At 48.7% G+C, this 25,177-nt stretch overlaps 1 protein-coding gene across 6 annotated transcripts in view; it reads right to left on the bottom strand.

The window, feature by feature from the left end:
* The window catches only part of AGRN (agrin), a 238,252-nt gene that overhangs the window by 118,624 nt on the left and 94,451 nt on the right, over positions 1-25,177 (bottom strand). For 5 of the 6 annotated variants that reach the window (XM_081923371.1, XM_081923373.1, XM_081923372.1 and 2 more), the window contains one exon: positions 18,043-18,090. In XM_081923371.1, the coding sequence (XP_081779497.1) occupies positions 18,043-18,090 (48 nt within the window). Of the gene's footprint in view, positions 1-18,042; positions 18,091-23,020; positions 24,985-25,177 lie in introns of those variants that run through there. The other variant, XM_081923376.1, reaches the window with a different exon arrangement.

Below are 25,177 nucleotides of genomic sequence, written 5' to 3'. Positions count from 1 at the left end.
ACTATGTGCTGAGAAAGACCTGCCAGTACAGTGGTAGCTCGGGTTAGGTACTTAACTCGTTCCGGAGGTGTGTTCTTAACCTGAAACTGTTCTTAACCTGAAGCACCACTTTAGCTTTCCATGTGCCTGAAATAGTCGGGCATCCACCAAGAGAGGTTAACCGCTCTGTCTCTGCATGATGTACTACTCTAGGAATTGGGTCGTGGCTTCAGACCAAGCTATGGGCCTTGGTGGCTATGCTCTGCCCACAGTTGGAGGCCGCAATGCTTCTGAATGCCAGTTCTTGTGCTCAGACCCTCCTTGTGGGTTTCCCATTGAGGCACCTGGTTGGCCACTGCGAGAAGAGGATGCTGGGCTGGATGTGCCACTGGCTTCACCCAACAGGCTCTTCTTATGTTCTTAGCCCTAGGATGTGGAGTCCTTGAGAAACAGTATTTGTTGTTTATTTGCCAGCCCTTCCTGAGCAGATTCACTGCTACTAGAATCCACACCCTGTTCCCTGAGCCTCACCTCTGTTACTGGATTCTGGTGAGCGGGCCGCAAATTCCTCAGCAGATCAAGACATAGACCCTTGAACGTCAAGCCCCACTGCCCAGAAGAAGCTAGTGCTGCATAAACAGCCCAGGGGCTTTAAAGGAGCTTTTGGCCTTGACTCCACAGCCCAGACTAGAAAGCCCTTGACAATTCTTCCAGGCCAAAGCCGAATCAACTGACTCCTTCTGTATCCGCTGCATGATTGCTAACCATGGTCCTGAATGAAAGCTACTGAACACACTGGATCAGCACCTCTGTCCCTGTCCAGGGTGCTGTCTCACCTCAGCACCACCAACTCCAGAATCACAGGCCTGCTCATCTCCAGCTCAAGTTAGGCCAGCACCTCCTCGCAATGGTGGAAGCTGTGATGGATCAGGACCCCTTACCTCGTTCCAACCAACCTCCACTTGGGGCAGGGGATTTTGCTGTCTCTCTACAATGGATGGGATGGGATGATCCAATTGCTCACACAGTAAAGGGCTCAAGGAACCTACCTCTATTTAAACAAAGAGGCTGCACGTCGCATCTCTGCATGGTTGCCTGCTCCCAATCAAAACTCGTGCAGAGACACAGGGGTGTGGGATTCCTTCTGCGGCCAAGTCATTCTCTTACACACTCTCAAAAGAAAACATTTTGGGGTGTGGCCAAGAAAGAGGCATCCAATTTTAATTCAGGAAACACCACCTACGAAACACTGCTCTGTGCTTGACATTAAAGGATAATGTCAACTTCAAGAATATCTGAAGGGACTAGCCGAACACATGCAGATACACAAGACAGTCTTAAAAAACCAAAAACAACCCACATGGAGCTCATGCATATTGGGCAGAATTCTGCGACTGCAGCCAGGGAGAGCAGGGTTGAAATCTCTGCTCAGCCATGAAACTCACCAGTGGTGGCCGTGAGCCGGTCGTTAGCTCTGGGGATAGCCTACCTCACAGGGTTGTTGTGAGGACAAAATAGCAGTGAGGGTGGCAGGGGGAGCTATGATTTCTAGCCTGAGCTTCTTGGGAAGAAGGGTGAGGCTAAAACATAGCAAGAAATAAACAGAAATGTTGGTGTCTGAAGTGGGTAAACCGAAAGGCATCGCTTTTGCACACACCAATTAACAAAAGGTTACCGTCTGCTGGGAAGTTCTTGTGTTCAGACTTTGCTGAAGTCAACAGGAGCTGTGCAAAGTCAAGCCACATGTGCAAAGAAAACCAGGGCACGGTTAAGGACTGTTTTGCAAAGAGCCCTTAAGAGAGTACCCCTTCAATTTTTTTGGGGGGGGGGCATCCCCAGAGACATCATTCTTAATTCTTTGAGGGGGGATTTGTCTCATGCTGCATTCTGGAGGGAGAGAGAGAGAAGAGGAGAAAGAAAGAAGAGAAGGGAAGGGAAGGGAAGGGAAGGGAAGGGAAGGGAAGGGAAGGGAAGGGAAGGGAAGGGAAGGGAAGGGAAGGGAAGGGAAGAGGCAGAGCACCTCAAACACAGTATCTGATTTTGACAAGGAGCCAGGTAAGGCTGCACAGCTAAGGAGGATAATGAGCTCATGGCTTCAAGCAATATTCCATCCAGGACAAGCCTCCTTCACCAGCAACTGTCAAGACTCCGTTCCAGAGGGAACAAAGTTTGCAAACTCACCATCGCGTGGGAGCACAGACTGTTAAGACGGAGGTCATCAGCCTTTTTTAGCCTGTGCCTATTAGTTAGATTTATAGCCCGCCTCTATCCTAAAGGCTCGGGAAAGATAAATTCCTGCCTCTTCCTCCGCCGTCCCCCCAAATGATAATAAAGGCCACATCCGCACCATTCAATTTGGTTTTGATATTTACATTCCACTTTTCTGACAACAATGCTGAGTCCAACGCAGATCACAATAAGGACAGCATTAAAAAAACCAGCAAATGTTACACTCGCCATAATCATATCAAAAACACAACAGCATATAAGTAAGGCCAGTGAGGGGGGAGACCAAATAAACACACCCAACAATTAATACAATCCAATATGAGCTCCTAGTGATCCATAGTGTCAGAAACAGGTGCTGAACACCAGCCCTGTGGCAATGGACATCTTCTCTCTGGGAAAGGGCTTCTTCATCCCCGGAAACAGCAGAATCCCAGGCAAGAAGATCTTTCTTGCTCACCCTCAAAGAGAGAAATCAACCCTTTCTATGTTGTGGTATAATAGTTATACCGCAGTTCCAAGAGTTCCCTGGCCTGGGAAGGGCAGATTGTTAAGTCGTACTGGGAATTGTAGTTCTATGCAGAGTCCCCTAACAGCTCTCAGTACTCTTAACACACTACAGCTCCCAGAATTCTTTGGGGGAAGCTTTGACTGTTTAAAGTGGTATGATATCGTTTTAAAGGTATGGTGGTGGCTGTGCCCAAAATTTCAAGAAATTCACTGGAATTTCCCCCAGGGGCTTTCTTCGCAGAGCTCCTAAGATTAGCTCAAACAGACAGGTTTGCATGACTTCTGGAAGGTTCCCAAGCTAGGACTCTGGGTAAGTTTGCAAGTTACACAGTTGGAAAGCAACACCTGAATGAAGAATGCCCTTGTTATCAGAATCCAGTGTCTGATGTTTTCATTAAGAAGGGGACCCCCTCAGCAGACAGAGGAGACGGTAACAGGCAAAGGAAAAAGGCAGGGCTGTACACAATGATAATCTTACTCAGAGTAGAAACCTTTGAAATTAATAGCAGAAAGAAGGCTGAGGAGCAGATGGTGAGAATGGCAGTAAAGGTAGCCTCATAGGGAGAGGGGGGTTCCCAAAGTAACCCTACTCCCAAATAACACCTGGGATTGTAACCATAAACTGTATGTTCTACGTAGAGTAGAATTAATGGACCTAAGTTGATCATTTCCATTAGCTTTAATGGGTCTACTTGGAATAGGTCTAGTATCAGATATGACTATAGGAGTCAACACTGAACACTTGTAGTTCAGATCGATAATTAAGGAGTGCCTGTGGATGACCTATTGATAAACCTATCATCTAAATAATGCTTCCAAGCTTTGAAAATGACCTGCCACTCAACAGCCATGAAATTTACTAATTAATTAACTAATTAATTAATTTCTTCAAACATTTACACCTGCCTTCGTAATACAACCAAGGTGTCTGATGCTGGAAAATGTCTGGTAATATTTTGGTCCTGGAGGATGATAAATACTGTACCAGGAGAAGGATCTCTCCTCCTAGCCTCATTCTCCAGAGATGATATGCCCTAATTACTACTACTACTACTACTACTTTAAAAAAAAAGATTTCTGTTCATCATAGCTTTTTCCACACATTGCAGAGAGCAGTTTCAAGCATTTAGGTATGGCAGGGAGGTGTAAGGCATTGGCATTGCCTGTTTCAATGGCTTTCCTGCAAACATGAGACTAGAACTGTCTAAATCTGCATGTAAAGCAGGGAATGTGGCCCTCTGGGCCTCTCTACATGGCCCTTGGAACTCTTCCTTAGGCCACACCCCCAGGGCAGGCCACACCCCTGACCAGCCCTACAAATTGCTTTTCAGCCCATCCTTCAACAGCAATCATACCTTGTGCAGAACAAGTAGGGGAACCTTTCTGACCAGTCCACCAGTCAATCACATGACATCATCACAACACATACCGTGGCAGGTGGGTTGTCCTGCCCACCTGTCAAAATCCCTTGTGTGGGGTTTCCAAGTGCCCAACAGCTAGTGCAAGCGAACCACAGAGCAAGGCGTGTTGGCCAGTCTTCTGCTTGGCACTTTGGGCACAGGGTTGGCTGGGTGGTTCTTTCTCCCCTCCTCCTCCTTCTCAGCTGGCGTGGGATGGGGAGAAAGAGACGTGCCTTTTGAAAGCACTGACTACATGTGGGAGAAGACCCTCTCACAGCTGATACATTTTTAAAAAATAATAAATCTCCAGGGTGCTTGCTATAGCTGCACACAGGAAACAGGCAGCACAGTCAAACCGAGCAGGATTTCACACACGCCCACCCCACTCATAAGCTGATGAGCGGGGGCTTAAATCCTGCTGGGAACAGGTGCGTTCAGCCAACGCAGAAGTTTAACCCAGCTCTCCCACCTGTCAGCTGACATCATTCGTGATTTAAAGATGGGTGTGGCTTAGAGGGGGGGGGTAAATGGCCTCACAGGCCAAAGATTAGCCTATTTGGCCAGAGGTTGTCGTCCTCACCCAACAATGTAGAAAGCTCTGCATTTTGTAGCGGATAAAATACAGTGGTACTTCGGGTTAAGAACTTAATTCGTTCTGGAGGTCCGTTCTTAACCTGAAATTGTTCTTAACCTGAGGTACCACTTTAGTTAATGGGGCCTCCTGCTGCCGCTGCGCGATTTATGTTCTCATCCTGAAGCAAAGTTCTTAACCCGAGGTGCTATTTCTGGGTTCTGAGTCTGTAACCTGAAGCGTCTGTAACCCGAAGTACCACTGCTGTACAAAGAAAGGAGTCAGGTATGTGACTCCGCCCACTTCTGATTCTGAACCCGCCCAACACTCATGCGGCCCCTGAAAGGCTGTGAATGAGGGGATGCGGCCCTCAGGGGTGTGGGAGGAAAATGTTCCCTGCTCCTGAGGTAAAACAAGTAAGTGCTTGAATTCAAGGGCTCTTTATCCCAAGATAATGGAGTATCAAAATGGAGGAAGGCTGTAGCCTGGCGCCAGAGCTCCTATAATGCCTGCAGAGGGTTCAAGGGTCAATCCCCAATGGCACCTCCAGGTAGGACTCTGAGAGACTCCTGGAGAGCTTCTGCCAGTCAGGGTATACAATACTGAGCTAGATGGAGCAATGGTCTGACTTGGTATGGTGCGCCTTTCTATGCCGCTCCCCAGTTTGATGGAAAGGCAACCCCGATTAGATTGGCGACCCATTCCTCCGCACATCTCCTTTGGGGACAGCAAGGATCAAAACCCAATCAGTTGAGAGGGAGGCTATTCAAAAGACAAAAAAGAAATCTAACTTTAATAAAAAAAATAGCAGTGTGTGTGTGAGAGAGAGAGAATCAAACATGCAAACTGATCAATCTATTTTCCTCCCGTCGGCTTTGCAGACTAATCCCAGCCTATTTCTTCTCTGACACAGGCGAATGCGATCTGTCGTGTTCTGCCAAGTGAATTCACGGCCAGGGGAAAGGGGGGGGGAGGCGACCGCCGCTGCTGGTTTAATGGAGTGCAGACGCTCCGTGGCCCTTTTTCCTTCTCTGCTGCTCGCCAGCCCTTTTTCTCCATATTCCCAGCGGCAGCCAGCAAACACACACTCACACGCTCAGATATCCACATGGCTTTTGAAGTGTCTGCCGCTGACTTCCAGCAGCTTGAGTGAAGAAATTGATCCACCCCAGCAGTAATCCATCTTGCTAAGGCCTCGGGGCTGCTGTGTCCACCTGCGTCAGTTTTCCACATAACAAATTCTCTCAGACAGACGCGGCTTTGACGATAAGCCAGGCTGATGCTCCTCTCTTTAAGGCCCCAGAGAGGGCCAGCATGACCTCTCCCCTCTGGGGGAAGGAGGTCAGCTGGGAGAGGCTTAATGCGGAGGAAACAGAAGGGTCAGAGCCGAAAATGGTGGCAAGGAAAAGAAAACGGACATCTTGAGGCCGCATGGGAGGGCCTCCTCCTAAACTAAATGGTCCTCCTATCCATCCTGCCTGTTGCATTTCCTCCTTAGGACTCCGGTCACAAGTACAATTGCCACAAAGGAATTTCTCCTCTCGAGGGCACTTTCGGGAAAGGAAAGGTCTTCGCTTCTTAGGCAGGCGTGGGAAGAGAAGGGTTTTGGCTGCTGCTCGGCTGAGCTCCTAATCCTTTAGGATAGCATTGACTCAAATAACCACTCCCATCTCCTGCTCTGTCTCATCAGGACATTCATCTGTCCCACACACCTGCTGTCCTTTGGCCAGGGCAGGTCATCGTCCTGACAGAAGGCACTTTTGCCCTTGTGTGCCTCTAATAATAATAATAATAATAATAAATTTTATTTATATCCCGCCCTCCCCAGCCGAAGCCGGGCTCAGGGCGGCTAACAACAACGGCTCTAGCATTTATATTGCTTTTAATTGTGTGTTTTTAACAGTTTAAGCTTTCAACTGTGTTTTTTTAAAATGATAATTTTATTGTTTTATTCCGTTTGTTAACTGCTTTGAAGTATACAAAATTATGCTTTTCTGGGCAGATGCCCACGCGAAACAGCTCAGGCACAAAACCAACACAAGGACAATAATACAAACTTTGCATTACAAATGATAATGCCAGGGATGGAATCAACTACATTTCTGCATAGCTTTTTCATTGTGCCTGGATTCAACCCTCTACATTGATCCCTTAAAGAGAGCTGACCCAGATGATCAAGGGCTGTTTCTAGCTAAGTTCTACTCAAAGCAGAGCCCTTACCCTCTGAGTAGCATGGGACACAACCCCAAACAACCCCAATCATCCATTTAAAGAAGTATCATGCCACTTCAAGGCCACGGCTTCCCCCAATAAATCCTGGGAGGTGTAGTTTGTTAAGGCTGCAGGGTGCTGTAAGGAGACCCCAGTTCGCCTCACAAAGTTGCTATTTCCAGAGTAGCCTAATGATCAATCCCTCTTCCCAGGAAACTCTGGGAATTGTAGCAATGTAAGGGTAATAGGGGTTTTCTAACAACTCTCAGCACCCTTCACGAACTACAGTTCCCAGGATACTTTGGGGGAGGTCGTGACTGTTTAAAGTAGTATAACAGTACTTTAAATGTGTAGTCCTGATGGGGTGTAGATCTTCATTGCTTAGAAAAATTCACGCTACCTGATTCCCAGCAGCAGCTCACGGGACTGCATTACCATGCATTAGTTGATCACAGACCAGCCTGCAGAAATGTCTGAGGCTGTGGAATTACTACAATCCCTGTTGAAGTTCTGAGCCATTTAAATATAAATGTGATTAAATCGATTTTTCCTCTTCTTTTTTCTTTTTTTAAAGGAACAGCAACGGCGATGAGGAAGCTTAGATAAACATCCCCCATGGACCAAAAGATCTTTGATTAAAATCACAAAAAGGGGGCACAGATTGGTGGGAGAATATCCACTTTGTATGCAGAAGGGCTTGGTTTCGATCCCTGGCATCTCAAGGTAGGAATGGGAATTATCGCCCGTCTGAAATTCTGGACAGATGCTTCCCGTCAGAGAAGAGAACCCTGAACTGGATGGACTTGTGGCCTGGCTCTGCATAAAGCAAATTCCTATGTTTCTGTGTCTTAAGAAAAGGAGACCATAGCTCAGTGGGAGAGAGTCTGCTTTGCATGCAGAAGGTCCCAGGTTCAATCTCTAGCATCTCCTGTTAAAAAAAGAACCAGGTATTAGGTGACAGAAAAGGCACCTTCTCTGCCTGTAACCCAAGGGAGCCACTGCCAGTCAGAGCAGACAACATCAACCTAGATGAGACATATATTTCAGCCTGTATAATAGTCTGGTCTGGCAGCTTCTGAGGTGCCTGTGACAGAAGCAAATAGCAGCAATTTCCAAATGAAGGACTGAGTGCCCAGAAGGAAGAGACCCATTTCTGAGCCCTGGGGGATGGATAAAGGGGAGACCAGGCCCACAGGAGGCAGTATTGATTAGCCCATCCCACAACTGCAATGAGATGCCTACTCAACATGTTGGGAGTCAATCAAGAAATCCCAAGAATACCTTTTGGAGTCTGAGAATGAAGCATGCTTTGAATTTTAAACCCAGAAGGAAAAAAAACTGAGTCCAACTGCATCTAAACTTTGGAAAACACTATAACGACAGTCTCCCACAGGATTTGAAGGACAGTCCCAATCGTTACTCTGCATTTTCACTTCCAGCTTTATCGCCCTGAAGTGTTCCGGCAATTATTAAAACTGCAGACTAGAAACACTTACAGATCCCTTTACGTGTTATTTTGGAGTGTAGATGGGGGGGGAGCGCGGGGAGCCCACAAAATATAGCACCCGACTGAAGCACCGTGGTGTGGGCGCCCAAAGAAGTGGTTAAAGCCTGCTAAGAAGGTCATTAATCTGTATTAAGCAATCTTGCGAGCGCTCATAGAATATTCATGATCATTCCAACTCCTGAGGGGGGAAAGGGGTGGTGAGTGAATGTGGAAGATCAGTGCAGCCACTCTGACGGGAGAGAAATGTTCTGTTTGGCTAAGAGGATGGCTTCATGTGGTGCTGAGGGGAGAGGATGAGCTTCAGTGAACAGAGGTGTTCTGGCAGGGAAGGCATGGGTTCAGAAAGGTGGTATCCCAACATATATCTTGCATGCAAAAGGTCCCAGATTCGGTCCCCAGCATCTTCAGGTAGGGCTAGGAAAGACCTCAGCCTGTTGCCCTTGAGAGCTACAGTCTTCAAATCTAAGGATAAGGCCATCAATGGCTGCTAGCCATCAATGGCTACTTATCTGCCTCCATGGTCAGAGGCAGTAATGCTTCTGAATACCAGTTGCTGGAAACTGCAAGAAAGGAGAGTGCTCTTGTGTTCCAGTCCTGCTGTCAAGATTTCCAGAGGCATCTGGTTGGCCACGATGAGAACAAGATGCTGGACTAGATGGGCCACTGGCCTCATTCAGAAAGGCTCTTCTTATGTCATTATACAAATCTGGGTGCAATGCTGAGCAGAAAAATTGAATTAAAAGCCTCTACCTTTTACACCAGGGTTTGAGAACCGCTGGTGTAAAACCACTGGCACTCCAGATGTTGTTGAACCACATCTCCCATCCTCCCTGAACCCCAAAGTCCAACAAGATCTGGGGGTGCCATAGGTCATCCCCCCACTACAGGGAGTGCATCTCCTAAGATGATACATGTGTGCATCCTTCAACAATAAAAAATATAATGGCCCTTTGGTTCAAACCAATTTTTTTCCACATGCAAATATATGCAGATTTAATCAATTAGCCGATTAGGGCAAAGTAAACACACACACACAACCCCTAGGAAACCAAAGCTCAGCCTGCTAACCTAAGCCCTGATTATACCACTAAAGAAAATGGAAGAAGAAAGCGGGGCAGGGAGAATTTACAATGCTTTCATTTTTAATCAGTTAACTGGTTCTCAATGCGAGAGAGTGAAAAAGAAACCATCTCCCATCCTTGCCCCGGGATGCCCCCAAAGCTAGCAAGTGGCAGACGACAATCCCAGTATTTATGGGGCTGACAAGGAAGAGAGAGTGGTTTTTCCAATATTTAATTTATCAAGTGGTTCTGCTTTACCTCCTACGTCACTGCTGGGAGGAGCAGAGGGTTTATGAGGCTGTAAAGAGGAGGCCTTTCTGCAGAGCCTTCCGACACGCGGTTGTGTGGGCAGGAAAGAAAGTGCCCCCATGATGCTTCCACAGCTTACCCAAGATGGAGTTAGTTAGGGTTGGTGAGGTGCTGCGGCTCAGTGGTTAGAGCACCTGCATTGAAAGAATGTTTCCGCTGAAATCCCTGGCTACTCCAGCAATGCCCACGGGTGTCCCTTCTCTGAAACTCTTAAGAGCCTCTGCCAATCAGTGGGGACAATTCTGAATTAAGACAGGCAATGATTTGACTCAGCGGGCCAGATTCTCACCTGAGAAACCTTGTCAGTGGAAACCTCCAAACAGACCTGCTGCTGGAATTGTGCTTTCACTGCTCCCCTCCCACCACGCTCCCCAAAATTTGCTCAGGGTGTGTGTTTCGTTAGACTCCCCAGAGCAGCACAGGGGGGGGGAAAGAGGGGGTATTGTTTAATCAGCTGCACAAGTTGAAAAGTTTGCATGGACAGAACAGTGTGACGTTGAATTCCACATAGTATACGGCAGCTTCCTATAAAACTGAGGAAGGGCTTTGTGCTTTGCATGAAGAAGCTCCTGGGTTCAATCCCTGGCATCTCCAGGTATGGCTGGAAGTCCCCCTTTCCCCAAACCCTAGAGAGCTACTGACAGCCAGTGTAGACAATACTGAGCTAGATGAATGAACGGTCTAGCAGTGTTACGGCTGTCAAAGGTGCTTCTTTCCCACCCACTCCGCCCCCAAACTGCCAACTTTGGACATCTGTTGAGGGCTGTGCGGCATAGAGAGGTTCAGCTTCCTTTGCGACACGTCTGGCGAACTGCTCTCGGTTGTCGGAAAAGGAAGCACCTTCAGAGCCTAGGTCTCTCAAGTCTGCGGAGAGTCTGGGCCAGGTCTGGTGGCCAAAAGGATTAGGACAGGAAAATGGATGGCATAGCAGCAGGCTGCTGAGACATCAGAGGAGCCCACCCGGGTGTGAAAACAGCCTGGGAAATGAGCGCGGAGGCGTCATTAATTATCGATAACGCCTGCGCACAGTAGATAAACAAGCCAGCACACCCAAGGAAGCAGGTTGATGGAACGATCGCAGCACCTCTCTTTAGAAACCGCTCACACATACATACACACACACACACCCCGCTCAAGTCTTCTGTGGCTGGCTGCACCCCCACTTTCACTAAACTTCTCCGCCGCCAGTAGCTCTACATTTGAAGTGCCCTGAAGGCTCACCCAGAGCTGCAGGGCACGATTAGAGAAGGCATTCGCTGTGCCCCAAGAGAGTTCCTTGCCTTGCAAAGCAGCCGTGCGAGATTCTGCTGAAGCACACTCTGTGTGTGCGCGCGCGCGCATGTGTGTGACCCATATTTTTCGAGCCTGGCTCATTCCTCATTTAGGAGGAAAGCCGGGAAGTGTGTGTGTGTGTGTCACAGAGAGAAAGTGTGCAAACCAACCCTTGGCGTTGGCTTCACCGGCTGTTGATGCTCTCAACTCCAGAGTGCTCCTTAGAATCACTGAAAGGGACCCTTTGAGGCCGTTTAGATCAATCCGCAGCTGAATGAAAGGACCTTGCGGTGGTGGCATCCCAGAGTCAGATGGCTGGCTGGCCTCTGCTTCAAACCCCACAGTGGAGGAAAGCCCATCCCTGCCTGACGCAGAGTCAGTTCCATTTTCTAACACCTCCTAACATTCAGCTGAAATCTGCTTCTTCCATAGTTTCCACCCATAGCTTCTGGTCTCTGGAAGAACAGAGAACATGCCCACTACATTTTCTGCATTGAAGCCCTATGGAATCCACTTCCAACAGGAGACAGTGACGGCCAACCAACATGGATGGTTTGAAAAGAAGATTAGGCAAATCTATAGACTCTCCTTCCTTGGAGGTTTTCAAGTAGAGGTTGGATGGTCACTTGCCATGGATGATTTAGCTGAGATTCCTGCATTGCAGGGAGTTGGACTAGATGACTCATGGGGTCCCTTCCAGCTCTCAAATTCTATGATTCTATGATCCTATGGGAGGACAAGGCTATTGACAGCTACTAGCCATGTTGGCAATGCTTTCCCTCTGTCCGAGGCAATATGCCTCTGAACACCAGTTGTTGGGAATCACAGGTGAAAAAAGGTGATGTTAGATTCAGGTCCTGCTTGTGGGTTTCTTATAATGGACACCTGGTGGCCACTTGGAGCACAGGACACTGGACTAGATGGGCCTTTTGACCAGATCCAGCTGCAGGGCTCTCTTATATTACTGTTGTTGTTGTCACCATTTATTTTTTACATCCCACCTTTCCCCCAGACTTGGGTTCAAGGTGGCTTATTTACCATACTGCCCTTGGGTGGCTTTAAAAGGGGATCGGGACAAATTCACAGCTAGGATAAGGCTAGTAGCAGCTGCTTGTTAAGATTATTTATATAATGCCTCCCCTATTTTTAGAGGCTCATTAAGAAAATAAGGCAGGAGGAGAAAGGCGAGTCCAAAACACCTGGAAGGCATTACAGTGGCTATGCTTGACTTGGGTGATTGACAGATGGAAAGGTTTTGCCTTTCCAGCATCAGATTGGTTGGGATTACCACTTTCAACTTGTAATGGCCAGAGGGGGAACATAGACTGAATCCGGCTGCTGGAGTCAGTTTGCTTCGGAATGCCAGCTTCTGTGAATCACGGGGGGAGAGTGGTTTTTGGGGGTTGTTTCCAAGGCCCTTGTATGGGGTGGGGGAGCACTGTGATCGACACATACACACTGCAAGAGTGGGGCTTGTAGTAGTTTCTCCTCACCTTCCCTGCCAAGGATGGAAAGCAAGAATATCAATGTGGAACCCTTGCCTTCTGCTTCTTTACCAAGCAGGTTGTATGTGGATTGGTTCAAGAGAGGAGGGGCAAGCGAATGGGCATGCCCTGCCTCACCCACTTTCACTTCTGGCCCCGCCCACCATGGTCATGTGGCTCTCAGAAGGTTGCTGAGAAGGGAGGAGAATGCAGCCCATTGGGAATGGTTCCTCGCCTGTGCTCTGGCCACCCCACCACACTTGCCAGCTCAATAAAGCAAATCCTTACACATCCTTACAAATGGGCTGTATCAGCAACAGCTTCCCCAAGCTACCAATTTAGTTCTTCTCAAGGGGCTTCCACCCATGCTTGCTGCTGTCATCCGTTATCATCTATGCAGACAAAAGTCATAAAAACACTTCCTCCCAAAATGTGCAGGCCACTGTGGTCTCCTGGTTTTGTACATCCATTCCCCTTTATTGCTATTATTAGTATTTTTTTAAAAAAGAAGCCCTACTAACAATTATTGCAGTCTTTCAAGTGGATATGGTGCCTTGTTGCCCTTGGTTACACGAAAAAAGGAAGGTAAAAGGGGGGGGGGTGTTCCGTGTCCCACTGGACCAGCTATGTTAACCTGACGTAAATTGTTCTTAACATGTGCCAAGTTGGAGAGAGGAAAAGGCAAGAGCTGAAATTTCACATGATGCAGGATGAGTCCAGTTTGAAGGCAGAGGCTGCAGGCACACCATACATATTAAAGCACATTCTCCCCCATCCTCCAAGAATCCTGGGACCTGTAGTTTACCCATTGCAGAGCTACAATTTGCCACAAATTACAGTTCCTAGGATATGTGGTGCATTTGCAGCCAAAATCTCTGAGCCCGGGGCACTAGAGACTCCACCTGAGACATGGGGAGTTGGGGAGGGCTGCTTCATTGTGCATAATGCACCACCATCCTGGCATTTTGCAACTGGCAGCCTGGTGCAGAATCTGGCTCCCCTGCCAAGGATCTTAGCTTTTAAAAATGTGAACCAAGCTTCTAGCCCTCATGGGTGCTGCTTGGGGAAGAATGCTGCACCTGCGGGGAGTGGGGAAGCAAGTGCTTATTGGGCAGTGCCTGTGATGTCTCTATCTCATGTCCTCTTGTCCCCTTGCCTACACCATATCAGGGCCTCAAATACATGCCAGGCATCTGCACACACAACCCAGCCTTGTAGCATTTCCACATAAGATAAGATCACCCAGCAAATTAAAAGGAACATTGTCCTAAATTTAAAAGGGGAAAGAAAGGGCAATACTGTTGTTTTTCTTCAAGAAGCAAAGCAGCTCCGCAGCAAGCCAAGAGATGTGAGGCACAATATGCTACAGACTCCTCCTCCTCAGAGATTGTGCCTAGTACATAAGGGCAAGATGTGTTGTTGTTTTTTTTAAAAAAATGCAACATGTCATCTGGATAGGCTTGGTTTATTAATATTTCACAGCGTCAAGATGCAAGCTACACCTACGTTCATTTTTATTTTTAAACAAGACACCCTGGGTCCAATTATAGATTAATCACATTTTGTTTATCATGGTATCCGTCGCTTTCCCATTCTGACAAAAGATAAGGAGAGGAATTAATAAACCATTAGTTGATTGCTGCTTTTTAAATTGTTTTGAACACCAGTATGTTTTGAATTGGGGGTAAGAGGACTAATGCATGCAAAGTTACAAACGAGCATTTATTTTACCTATCTGAAAAACAGTGTTCTCAGGTAAAATCATCAGTGGAGTCTAAAAAAACAAGTAAATTGGTATTTCCTGTGATTCCACCCATACCCACCAGGTTCCATTTGGGCTCCGCCCAAAACCTGCCATTTTCCATTCTGGTTCTAGGCTTCTCTTACTGTCATAAATATTCGGGAGGGAACACTTTTTCTCACTCACCCACTGCAGTGATACCCCAATAATCCCCCCCCATTTTGAAATCCTGTCTCCTCAATTGACCTTTGCCCTCATCACTTTTGATTTAATCCCCATTACTTATGGACAGTTTAAGCTGCCCAACAAATGACTCTGGTGGGAACCAAGCAAAACACTTTGCTACAAAAATGTGCCCCATCTGCAAACTGATCTGCACTTTGCAGGGACAGTTCAGTTTCTCTGGAAGGCACCTGCAGAGTGTTTCTCAAACCTTGCTAAGTGATGAAGGTCCTCCACTGCCAGATGACAATAGAGCTTGATTTTTAACAAATCCTCATCTAATTGTTCAAACTGGTACAGGTATACTCTGCTAAAACTGAACTGTTTGATAGCTCAGCTCTGAGCTCTTGCCAAGCACACTTTGCAGGTATTTGAAAGATTCTCCAAATTGGCAGGGACAAGAACTTGAGCAGCTGAAAGTGTGACAGTTTCAAAGTCTGGAACACACTAGTGCAAGGGTCAGCAAACTTACCGTGCCTCGGTAAGCGCCGATCACACGGTGGGCCGAAGGGCGGGGGAGTGTGTGCCCATATGTGCGCACACACGCTATTTCCGGCGCACTTTCGGGTCGGAGGAGCACCAGAAATAGCTTGTGCACATGTGCATGGGCCTCCTCCGACCCGGATGTGCACCGGAAATAACGCTTGCGCATGCGCACAAGCTATTTCCAGTGCTGCTCCGACCCAGAAGTGGGCAGCCACACAGCGCAGCGCTGGTAAGAGCGGGCGGCGGGGGTCACTGTGGGCTGGATAAACGAGTCCCTCAGGCCTTATGCGGCCCACGGGCCTTAGTTTGGGGACCCCTGCACTAGTGTCTTTGCAGTACCTCCTCTTCTGCACCATCATCTAAATTCACCTGGGGGGTGGGGGCTGGGCGGAAATACTTTACAGTTTCAAACCCATCACCATCGCTTCTCCCTCTTTGTCAATTATGACAAGTCTTCTCTATGCTTCTTGGTTTCAAAACTCAAAGACAACATATAATTTTGACAAGGGCTCACAAAACTTCAAAAGTGCTCTCTTTTTCTTCAAGGGGAATACAAGAAACCCATTAACAATCTCTTGCCAGTTCAGTGGGCATGTGGATGCAATTTGCTAAGGCCGTATATATGTATCCTGATATTAGGGAAAAGCTGTATGAATGCAAACCACAGCCTGCTAGGGACCCGCCTGGTGCATTATCTGTGCACAAGGTAGGTTGGCTTTGGCAGTAGCAGTGAATTTAAATGATATTTATATTTAACATATATGTATATATATATACATGGGCTGGCAGAAAAGCTAAGTGCAGAACACAGCCAAGATACCTCACTTACCACATACAGCTTCCTCTTACTGTGCTGCATGGCTTTACAAAGAAGATAGAAAAGCCGGAAAATTCGGCAAACACCGCCACCAAGATTCCATTTTGACTCCGCCCATGCCCCCGCCAAGATTCCATTTTGACTCCGCCCATGCCCCCACCAAGATTCCATTTTGACTCCGCCCATGCCCCCGCCAAGATTCTATTCTGACTCCGCCCATGCCCCCGCCAAGATTCCATTCTGACTCCGCCCATGCTCCTGCCAAGATTCCATTCTGACTCCGCCCATGCTCCAACCAAGATTCCATTCTGATTCCACCCATTCTCCCCCCAAGATTCCATTCTAACTCCACCCATGTTCCCCCCCCCCGCGATTCCATTCTGACTCCGCCCATGCTCCCGCCAAGATTCCATTCTGACTCTGCCCCATACTCCCCCCAAGAATCCATTCTAACTCCGCCCATGCTCCCGTCAAGTTTCCATTCTGACTCCGCCCATGCCCCCCCCCCAAGATTCCATTCTGACTTTGCCCATGCTCCCACAAAAACTCCATGTTGGCTCAGCCCACACTCCCATCAAGATTTCATTCCAGCCTACGTTTCCCCACTTTCCATAGCTGCTTTCCCACTGCATTCCATGGAGGAAATGTACACTCAGTACATGGAATCTACAGACACAGTTTGGTCACAGGAAGATGCGATGAGCGACACTGTATAACGAAAGGAGAGGGAAGGGTGGCATCCTAGACGATGGGAAGGGGAGAAAACTTGGAGGAGAGGGATAAGAGATTACAGTTGCAGACAATGTACCCTAAAATTACTGGGGGGGGGCTCTCCATCCCGCAAACACATGTCTCCTTGCTGCTGTTGCAAATGGACTGTTCACTGTTCTGGTTTGTGGATAAACTGCCAATAATGCCTAAACATAAGTTGAAAAAGTGATGCAATAGCTAGAGAGTTGTTTTCTGTTGGCAAGATTGGGATGGCAGGTCCAAATGCCTTCTTCAGCCCTTGGGAAACGACAGCATCGCATTCATGCACTGCAGAGCGCCTGTGTTTATACAGCAGGCACACAGGGTTGCACACCATCATGTCTGAAGTAGGCATCTTCATCAAACTCACATCCATGCACCGGGGGAATCACCCCAAGAGGATGTGTGCAGCTTCACCAAATGAGACAGCGGGAGAGAGTCATCTTCTGTAAATGTGTGAAGGGCCCTCATCTCTGTCCTCATAGGGTTGCTTATCAAATTGGAATTTCACTGAAAAGTGCTCCAGAAAGGCAGAGAACAGGATGTTTGGCCTTGCAGAGAAAGACAGAAAAGTGGGACACTCACGCATAAAGCAAAAAGAGTATTTTCTTTCCTTTCCTTCTTTTTTCAAAAGGGCTGGGATCTGTGGACTTTTAATTGGTTTAAGGCGGCCTTTGCCAACCTGGCGCCCTCTGGAAGTTTTGGGCGACAGCACTGGCATCTCACAGCTCTGTTGGCTGGGACTGATGGGAGCTGGTGGTGCAAAACATCTGCAGGGCAGCAGCTTAGCCAAGACTGGTTTAAACAGTGTATCATGATACTAATCATTGCCATCAGCACCAGAGTAGCAGAAGCATCAATCAAGACTTTGAAAGACAGATATTTTAAAATATTGGGCGTTTTTTAAAAAAAAAAAACAGGGAGAACCTTAAGCAAAGCCTGAGGCTCTGGTACATAAAGTTTAAATAAATCATTTGATTTTTACATTTGTTTTAAAGCTGTTCTGTCATTCAAGCAGTTGGCGGAGGGTTCAACAGAGTCTTTCCCCTACCACTTTTGAAATCCTCACAACAGCCCTGTGAGGTACACCAGGGCAGGAGAGAATGAGGTCCCCAGAATCACTCAGCGAACAGAGATTTGAACCCAGGCCCCTAGCCCAGTACCTTGTTGATGTCAGCACGCTATTGTATAATCATCAATGTTAACAACATCACACACATTGCAACAAATATAGGTGTTTTTCCTAGATTACCACTACTGGGAAATGTCTTTTCTCTCCAGCTGGCAAAAGCAGTATCAGACAGAACATTGGTGCACGATGCGCTCGCTCCGTGTGGGGAGGAAGGGGGAGGAGTCAGGAGCAACGAGGCAGGGAAATAGATCACTGGGTCAAAGGAGTGTTCTTTTGCGGAAGGTATCAACCCCACCAGATCAGCTTTCAAGAAAACCAAAGGTTAGGGATAAGATCTGGAATTTGCTTTAGTCCCACTACTCACCGTCCTGTGGCGTCGGCAGCGGCTGTGGAAAATAGTACCCTGGTTTGTCTGCAAAACAAAAGATTGGGGGGGTGGCATTAGTTGAGAGATTCAAGAAAACACTTTGAGCCACAGAGCTGTTGGCTCTTATTCCTCACTTGCACATGACACTGTAACAAACCAGTATTCAGAAACATCAAGGTGAACTCCGAATCCCTCTCAACGATCTGCAGATCAACTCAGAAGTAAGTCCCAGTGACTGCAAAGGGACTTACTTCCAGGTGAGCATGCTGTGACTGCAGCTGGAATGGTTTCTCCGAAGCTGGATCCTTCCATACTATCAAACCGTATGCCCTAAACACCAATCTACAAATGAGGGTGCTGGCTGCCTCCCTGAGTGACTACCTGTTCTGGACCTGCTTCCTGCCAATCAGCCATGTCTTTCTAACAGCTGTAATACATGGATTCAATTATCATGTAGAGCAGGGTTAGCCATCCTGGGGGGCCCCCAGCTGCCGTGGGACCACACCTCTCAACAGCGGAGCCTAGCCAGCATGGCCAATGGTCACAGATGCTAGAAGTTGTAGTCCAGAGGCGACCTCCTGATGTATAGCAATGTGGCAAAATATGATTTGCCTTCAAACAGAGGCAAATCTGTCGTGCCTCTGAATGATGCCCCATTCTGGGCTTGATTCCTTCCAATGGGGAAGCCTACCAAGGACGGACACTCATGCAGAGTCAGAGGGGCAGGCTCCCTTGAGAGCAGGTCAATAAGGCTCCAAAAGTAAGCCTTTTTTGGAGCCATGCCCGTCTCCGATGCTAATTCAGAATTTAAAAAACGCACACTGATGCTTAAGGGGACAGTGTTTGTATCCACACACAAAAGCACACACAAAAACCCAATAGTAAATATATTTCTCTTCTAGCACTGGGGGAGGTAAGGGATGTGACAGCAGCTGCCTTGGGCAAGTCAATCTGTCAAGGCCCCTCCTGACCCCAGCTGCGATGCAAATCAAACTATTTATTACCTATCGTGCAAGGGTCTCCCAAGACACTGATCCATCAAAGCCATTTGAGTTGATTGGTGACCTGTGTTTGCAAAGCTGCCGCTTGTTATCCAGTTAGGTTGGGGGAGGCTGGGAGAGGAGGGGGTGTCATAAAAGACAGGAGAGGCATAAGCAGCACTAAAACTGCCACCCCCACAACCCTGACCAAAAGAACCTCTTTTTTTTCGTTCTGCAGAATCAAGGAGTAAAGACCCTCTTCGGGCAGCAAGCGCGGGCCAATTTAAAAGCGGAAAGATGCATGCTCAAATACGGCCCACCCTGTGTGTAGAAAGCTAGCATGTCATGGAGAAACCGGAGTCAAAAATACAACTAGGCAACATCTGGAAAGAACAGCATACTAGTTTGTTAGAAAAACAAAAAGGCTAACATACCCTGTGTCTACCACTGCAATGTTTGGACCCTGTTTTTCAGGGTTTTGTAAGAAATCAAGGTTCTAGTCGTCTTGGCTGTGATATTAGTTGGGTGTGCCCAGCAGTAGTAACTATTTCCAGTGGTTGGAGGGGGGGCTGCATTTAAATCATCATCACAGAGAATGCCCCGCCGTGCCTGTACAGAGCAATCCTATAAAAAGAGATCGCTCTCCAGAAATGTAAAATGAGTACAGCTTTTCCCGGGGTGTGTATGTTTGTCCTCTGCTAACACCCGTTGTCACAATCCAACCACAGCTGTCAAATTTGCACATCTGCTTCTGTATGTCTGTGTCTCTTCTCCCCGACCACACACACTTGCGTACACCCCCCCCCCAGCATTTTGTACAACGCTGGGTATAAAATAGCTGCGTCTCGATAGAAAAGCCACCCACACACTTAACTGCCACACCCCAGTCTGCTTCTATATCCAGCACAAGAAGCACTTTAGGGATTCTCAGAAAATAGAGGCAAGCCCTGAAAATCCAAGCCAAAGGCAGAGCCTGGGACCCCATTTTCTTTGGTAGGATCTCAGCCTTGTGGCATGCGAAGTCAGAATGAAGGACAAAGGTGCCCTGGAGCTTGTGCAGAACGCTGTTCCTTTTCTTATGTAGGTGGGATTGGAGCAAGGGTAATCAACAGGGTGCCCCTCCAAGGTATCGTTGGGACTCAAAATATCCATCACTTCCAGCCAAGCCTGGAAGATGGGAGCTGCCATCCAAAAAGGATTAGGGATTTCCAGGACAAAAGGTGTGAACTCTGGTCAAAAGATATCATTAAGAACTACTGGTGGGTAGCCTGCAGATAACACCAGACGTTTTGGGAGGGAGTTGTTAACTGCAGGTTACACTCAGGGCGGCATTCTCTCCTAGGCAACCTCCCAAAGGCTGCATGCAAGCAGTAGGTGGAGCCAGAGGCTAAAGTGGGCAGGGCAGGGAATGCAAATTTCACCTTTGCATAATAGGCTAGTTTCCACACACACGCAAGGAGGGTTTGGAGCAGGGCCAGTGAGGGGGTGCGGTCTGAAGAGAGTTTCAGGGGCCAATTAGAGGGGCATGGAGTGTCAAATGTGGCCCCCAGGCCTGAGGTCCCCCATCCCTGCTTTACAAACAAAAATAGCAGAGGGTTGCTTGTTGACGGTAAGCAACATTGGGAGAGGACAGCTGAAAAAAGAAGTGATGGGGAGGAGATTTCACCACCCAAAGCCTCCTGGCTCCAAATCCCTGTTTCTGTCACCCACAGAGATTCAGTTTCAAATGCCCCTCCCTGCCCCCCTTGACTACACCCGTGATCTGGGCTATACCTCTATCATGCCATTTTAAGCAACTACAGCTTCCCCCAAAGAGCCCTGTGAGCTGCATTTCAGGGTGCTGAGAGAAGACACTGATTCACCTCACAGAGACACAGTTCTCAAGAGTGGTTTAACAATTGATCCCTCTTCCCAGGAAACTCTGGGAAGTGTAGCTTTGAGAGGGGTAGAGGGGTCTCCTGACAAATCTCAGGACCCTTTACAAAAACAGACTCTCCAGCGTGATTTGGGGGAAGCCGTGGCTGCTGGAAGTTGTGAAATAGCGCTTTAAATTTATGAGGGGAGATGGGGCCAATACAGGATGTTTCTGTCAAAATTGTATGAGAAAATGAAGCAGTGGAAAATGAGGTTTCATACCGGGTAAAATTTAGGTTGGTGGAAAGAGCGGGCCGTCTTTTGAGCATCATTGGGCAGAACTTTATATTGATAACGAGTGCTGTGATTCGCAGAAGTGCTTTGAAATGCAATATTAAAAACGTAAAGAAGGGCCCTGGTGAATGAGACCCATCTAGTCCAGTTTCCTGTTCTCACAGAGGCCAGTGCAAGGGCTCAGGGATGCTCAGAGGCAGGGCACAAAGGCAAGAGCCCTCCCTCACCTTGGCTCGCAAAAGGAGCCCTGATGGATCAGACCCAAAGGCCCACCTAGCAACTGTTTGCTTTGTTTTAGTTTGCTCCTGAGCATCTGGCAATTCAGAAGTACTGTATACTGCATCTGGCCATGGAGGTTCCATCTGGCCATCAGGACTAGTAACTGCCCCTCCCTAACCAGGGCTGTGAGCTACGCACAATGCACCCTCAGCACAGAAAGCACCATGCATTAGGACATGAGATTCAATACCCAGAGAACATCAGCTTTCACACACACACACAACTAAATATAAGCACATTCAGGCTCTAGGGGCTGTAAATGTAGATTCCTCCAAGGAAGTGTTTGAGCAGCGATTCCACTTATCTGGGGATAGGAAAGCAAGATGAATGCCATGCCAGATGAGACCAAAAGGTCCGTCGCCCTGTATCCAACACTGCCAAGTCAGACGCTTCTGGAAAGATCGCAAGCAGTGCACGAAGGCAGCCCCGGTTATCCTCCTACTTGCCCCCAGCATTTGATATTCAGAGATGCACTGGGAAACGCAAGGGGCTGCCTCGTTACCCCAGGTGTTTGTCCCTGTAGCCCAGTACTGTCTACCCTGTCTGGCAGCAGCTCTTGGGGGCTTTGGTAGAGAAGGGTCTTACCCATCGTCTGTACGTGATCCTTCTAACCCTAACCTGGAACGACATCTGCATGTAAGAGGGTGCTTCGCCACTGAGCTACAGGTCTTGTAGGAAACAACACAGGAAGCTGTCTTCTACTGAGTTAGGATTAACATTTGCTTTCCTGGGTTTCAGCAGAGAGTCTCCCCCAGTTCTACCTGGAAATTGAACCCGGGGCCTTCTGCATGCATCGCAATGCTCTACGCCCATCCACACACCGAGCTGCAGCTCTTCCCATATTGTGAACACAGCAATTTGACAAAGACTATGTCCACCTAGCTGATAATGTCTGCATTGACTGGCAGAGCACCTCCCTGGGGTTTAAGACTCCAGCAGCATTCACAGCCCCAAGTAGAAAGGCCGGGAAGTGAACCTGGGACCTTCTGCATGGAAGGCAGCTGCTCTGCCACTGAGCTACAAGGTCTCTCCTCTGAATAACCGTCTCTGCACATGGAGAGTCTGCTTAGCTATGACAGCCAATAGCAAGCAGCAGCCCGACGCGCTCCCCCCCCCATACATTTCAGGTGGGGCATCAATGCCAGGCATAAGGCATATCCCTCCTTGCTCCCATGGAATGGGAATTAGTTCAGAGACACAGCTCAGAGCGAAGAACGCAGCTGTTGTGTGCAAAACAGTTTTTATCGACAGGAGGAAATCAAAGAGGCACGAAGGGGTTGCATCCCATGTCAGTCCTCCTCAGAGCAGGTTACTGAAGATGACAGACTTTGGCTTGCTAATTTCAGCGGGTCTGCTCTGAACAGGACTCAAGTGGAAGCAACCCAAAGTCCTATGGGGCCATCCCTGTTCGTTCAGCCTGCATTTAAGTGTCAGCAATACATTATAGGTTTACTAAGCAAGCAAATTAAGAGAGCCACACCCTCCGAGCCACACCCATGTTGCCTTTAAGCTCCTCCCCCTTGTTTTCCCCCCCGCCACTGCCGCCACGTGCCGAGGGAGACACCTACAGTTGTTGAGGAAAAGCAGGACGGCGAATCCTAGTGTGGAGGTGGCCAAGAGGATCAGGCAGATGTTGCAGGGGATCATGAAATATCGAACCACTAGGGAGACTTTGTGCTGGTACATCCGGTCCCTCTCCAAGGAGCCGGGCCCCATGGGGTACTGGCAAGCGGTCATGCCGCTCACTGGGGCCCAGGCCCCAACCGGGAGATCCAGGATAGCGGTTGCTCTGGGCACAAGGAAGCTTTCGCCCCTCGCTTGCCCGTTTCCAAAATGGTGGCTGCGTTCTAAGTGTTCTCAGGAACCGACATCCTCAGGCTGGCCGGCCGGCATGAGGGGTTCAGAGTTCAGGAGGAAGAACCAAACATCGCGCAGACCATCTTGAGGTTGTAATCCAAATCTAGGCAAAGGGAAACCTAAGCCAAAGGAACTGGTGTCCCGTCAGAAAGCTTCCCCTCTGAGGGATTCGAAGAGTCATCCTCTCAGAACCAGTCAGGAGCGCTGGGGTTCCGTCCTCAACAAGCAATGCCTGCCATGGCAAAAACTGTGAGGGAGACTCTGAAGGGGCCCCCTGACTCTGGAACGCTCCCCAAATCTACCATCCGATTAGGAGAGAGGCCAGCTGGGGAAACAATGCAGGATAACTCCATCCAACGGTAACTCCTTCAGCAGACAGCTTTCGCGGAAATAAAAGGGGTTTAATCCTGGTTTTCAAGACTTGTCAAACCCTCAGACAAGGAGGAGTATGCTATTGTGGAGAAAACTTAGAGGGTGAGCGGGGGGAGATAGATCTTCCAAGAACCGCGAACATTAGTTGAGTCTTTGAGGGGGGGATCCTCACAAGGCGTGGTTCACTATTAAACCGTCGACCCGGTTGTTGGGTGGTCCTCGGGGCTGGAGCGAGTTCCTCCAGCCCATGCGCACCTCTGACAACGCGTGTTGTCAGAGAAACGCATGTTGAAGAGAAACACAGAAGAAGTGAGAATGAAAACAGACCCCTGCATGTGACACACACACACCCCGAAACTTAATCCAGAGCTGATGAATTCTCTTATCGCCAGGAGACGGGGCCAGAATCCCCTTTTCTCTGCTTCCTCTTTCAAAGGGATTCCAAAGTCCACCGAGGGCTCAGCTGCGGTTTCCTCGACAGCAGCTGGCGGCAGGGCTCTCTGGCTGGCGACGGGCTCTCTTGATGGGAGACGGATCCCGAGCTCCTTTCGCCGATGCCGGAACAGCTGCTGAGATGAGCTAAATGCACTGCCACCTTCTCTCCCCGCACACAGCCAGCACACCAGCCCTCGCTACCGATTCCTCACACACCAGAAATAAATAAAATCATCCCAAGAGTAAGAAGCATAAAAAAGGAAACGTGAAACGCAGGCTTGCAAAAGGGAACAGAGCCTCAATTCAAGAGTTCTGGCAACACAGGGTGCCGCTCGCAGCAAAGCTCAGGATCGGAAGCCGCCAGGCGTACAACACACGCCCAAGTTTCTCAAGCCGCCCCCCAACGACTCAGGGTGGCAAGAAAGCCAAGCGAGGAAACGAGACGACTGTCCGTGGCTGTTCCTTGGCTGTCCTTTGCCGTCCCCCGGGCACTGCTGCAGCTTTGCTGTCCTCACCCAGCGTGAGCTGTCCATCTCCGGACATCGGTCAGCGGTTCCATCCTTCCCTGACCCGGGTCTCCCTCAAAGCAAAACCAACAATGCAAGAGTTCAGCTGTGGCAAGGAGGGGTGTTGGAGGCTCTCCTCCGCGGCTCAAGAGGTGGAGAAGCGGTTAAAAACAAAGGAGAGAAGATAGCGGTGTGTTCCGGAGGGAGCTGCTGCCATGCAAAGAGGAGGCAGGACCCCTCGGGCACCACCCCCACTGCTTCCGAAAGATACCTCTGGAGCTACGGACACCTGTCAGCATTTCCAGGGAGATGGGAGGGAGGGGGGGGGAAGGAAGGCTCCGTTCAGCTCTCCCTGCCTCCCTGGAAGAGAGCGAAAGGGAAATTATCTCCCCTCCCTCCGCTCTCTCTCGCTCTCTCCAACCATCCAACCCCCGCCCCCCTCGACAAGCCCCGCGTCTCATTTGTGAACTCAAGATGTTGAAAGGGGCGGAGAAGGCTGTGTCAAAACTCATTATGTGTCTCTTTCTCAGCCACTCTGAGCTTCTCGCCTCTCTG

This window comes from Podarcis melisellensis, assembly GCF_964234715.1.
Source record: "Podarcis melisellensis genome assembly, chromosome: 8".
NCBI lineage: Eukaryota > Metazoa > Chordata > Lepidosauria > Squamata > Lacertidae > Podarcis > Podarcis melisellensis.
This window is presented reverse-complemented; position numbering and strand designations above follow the sequence as displayed.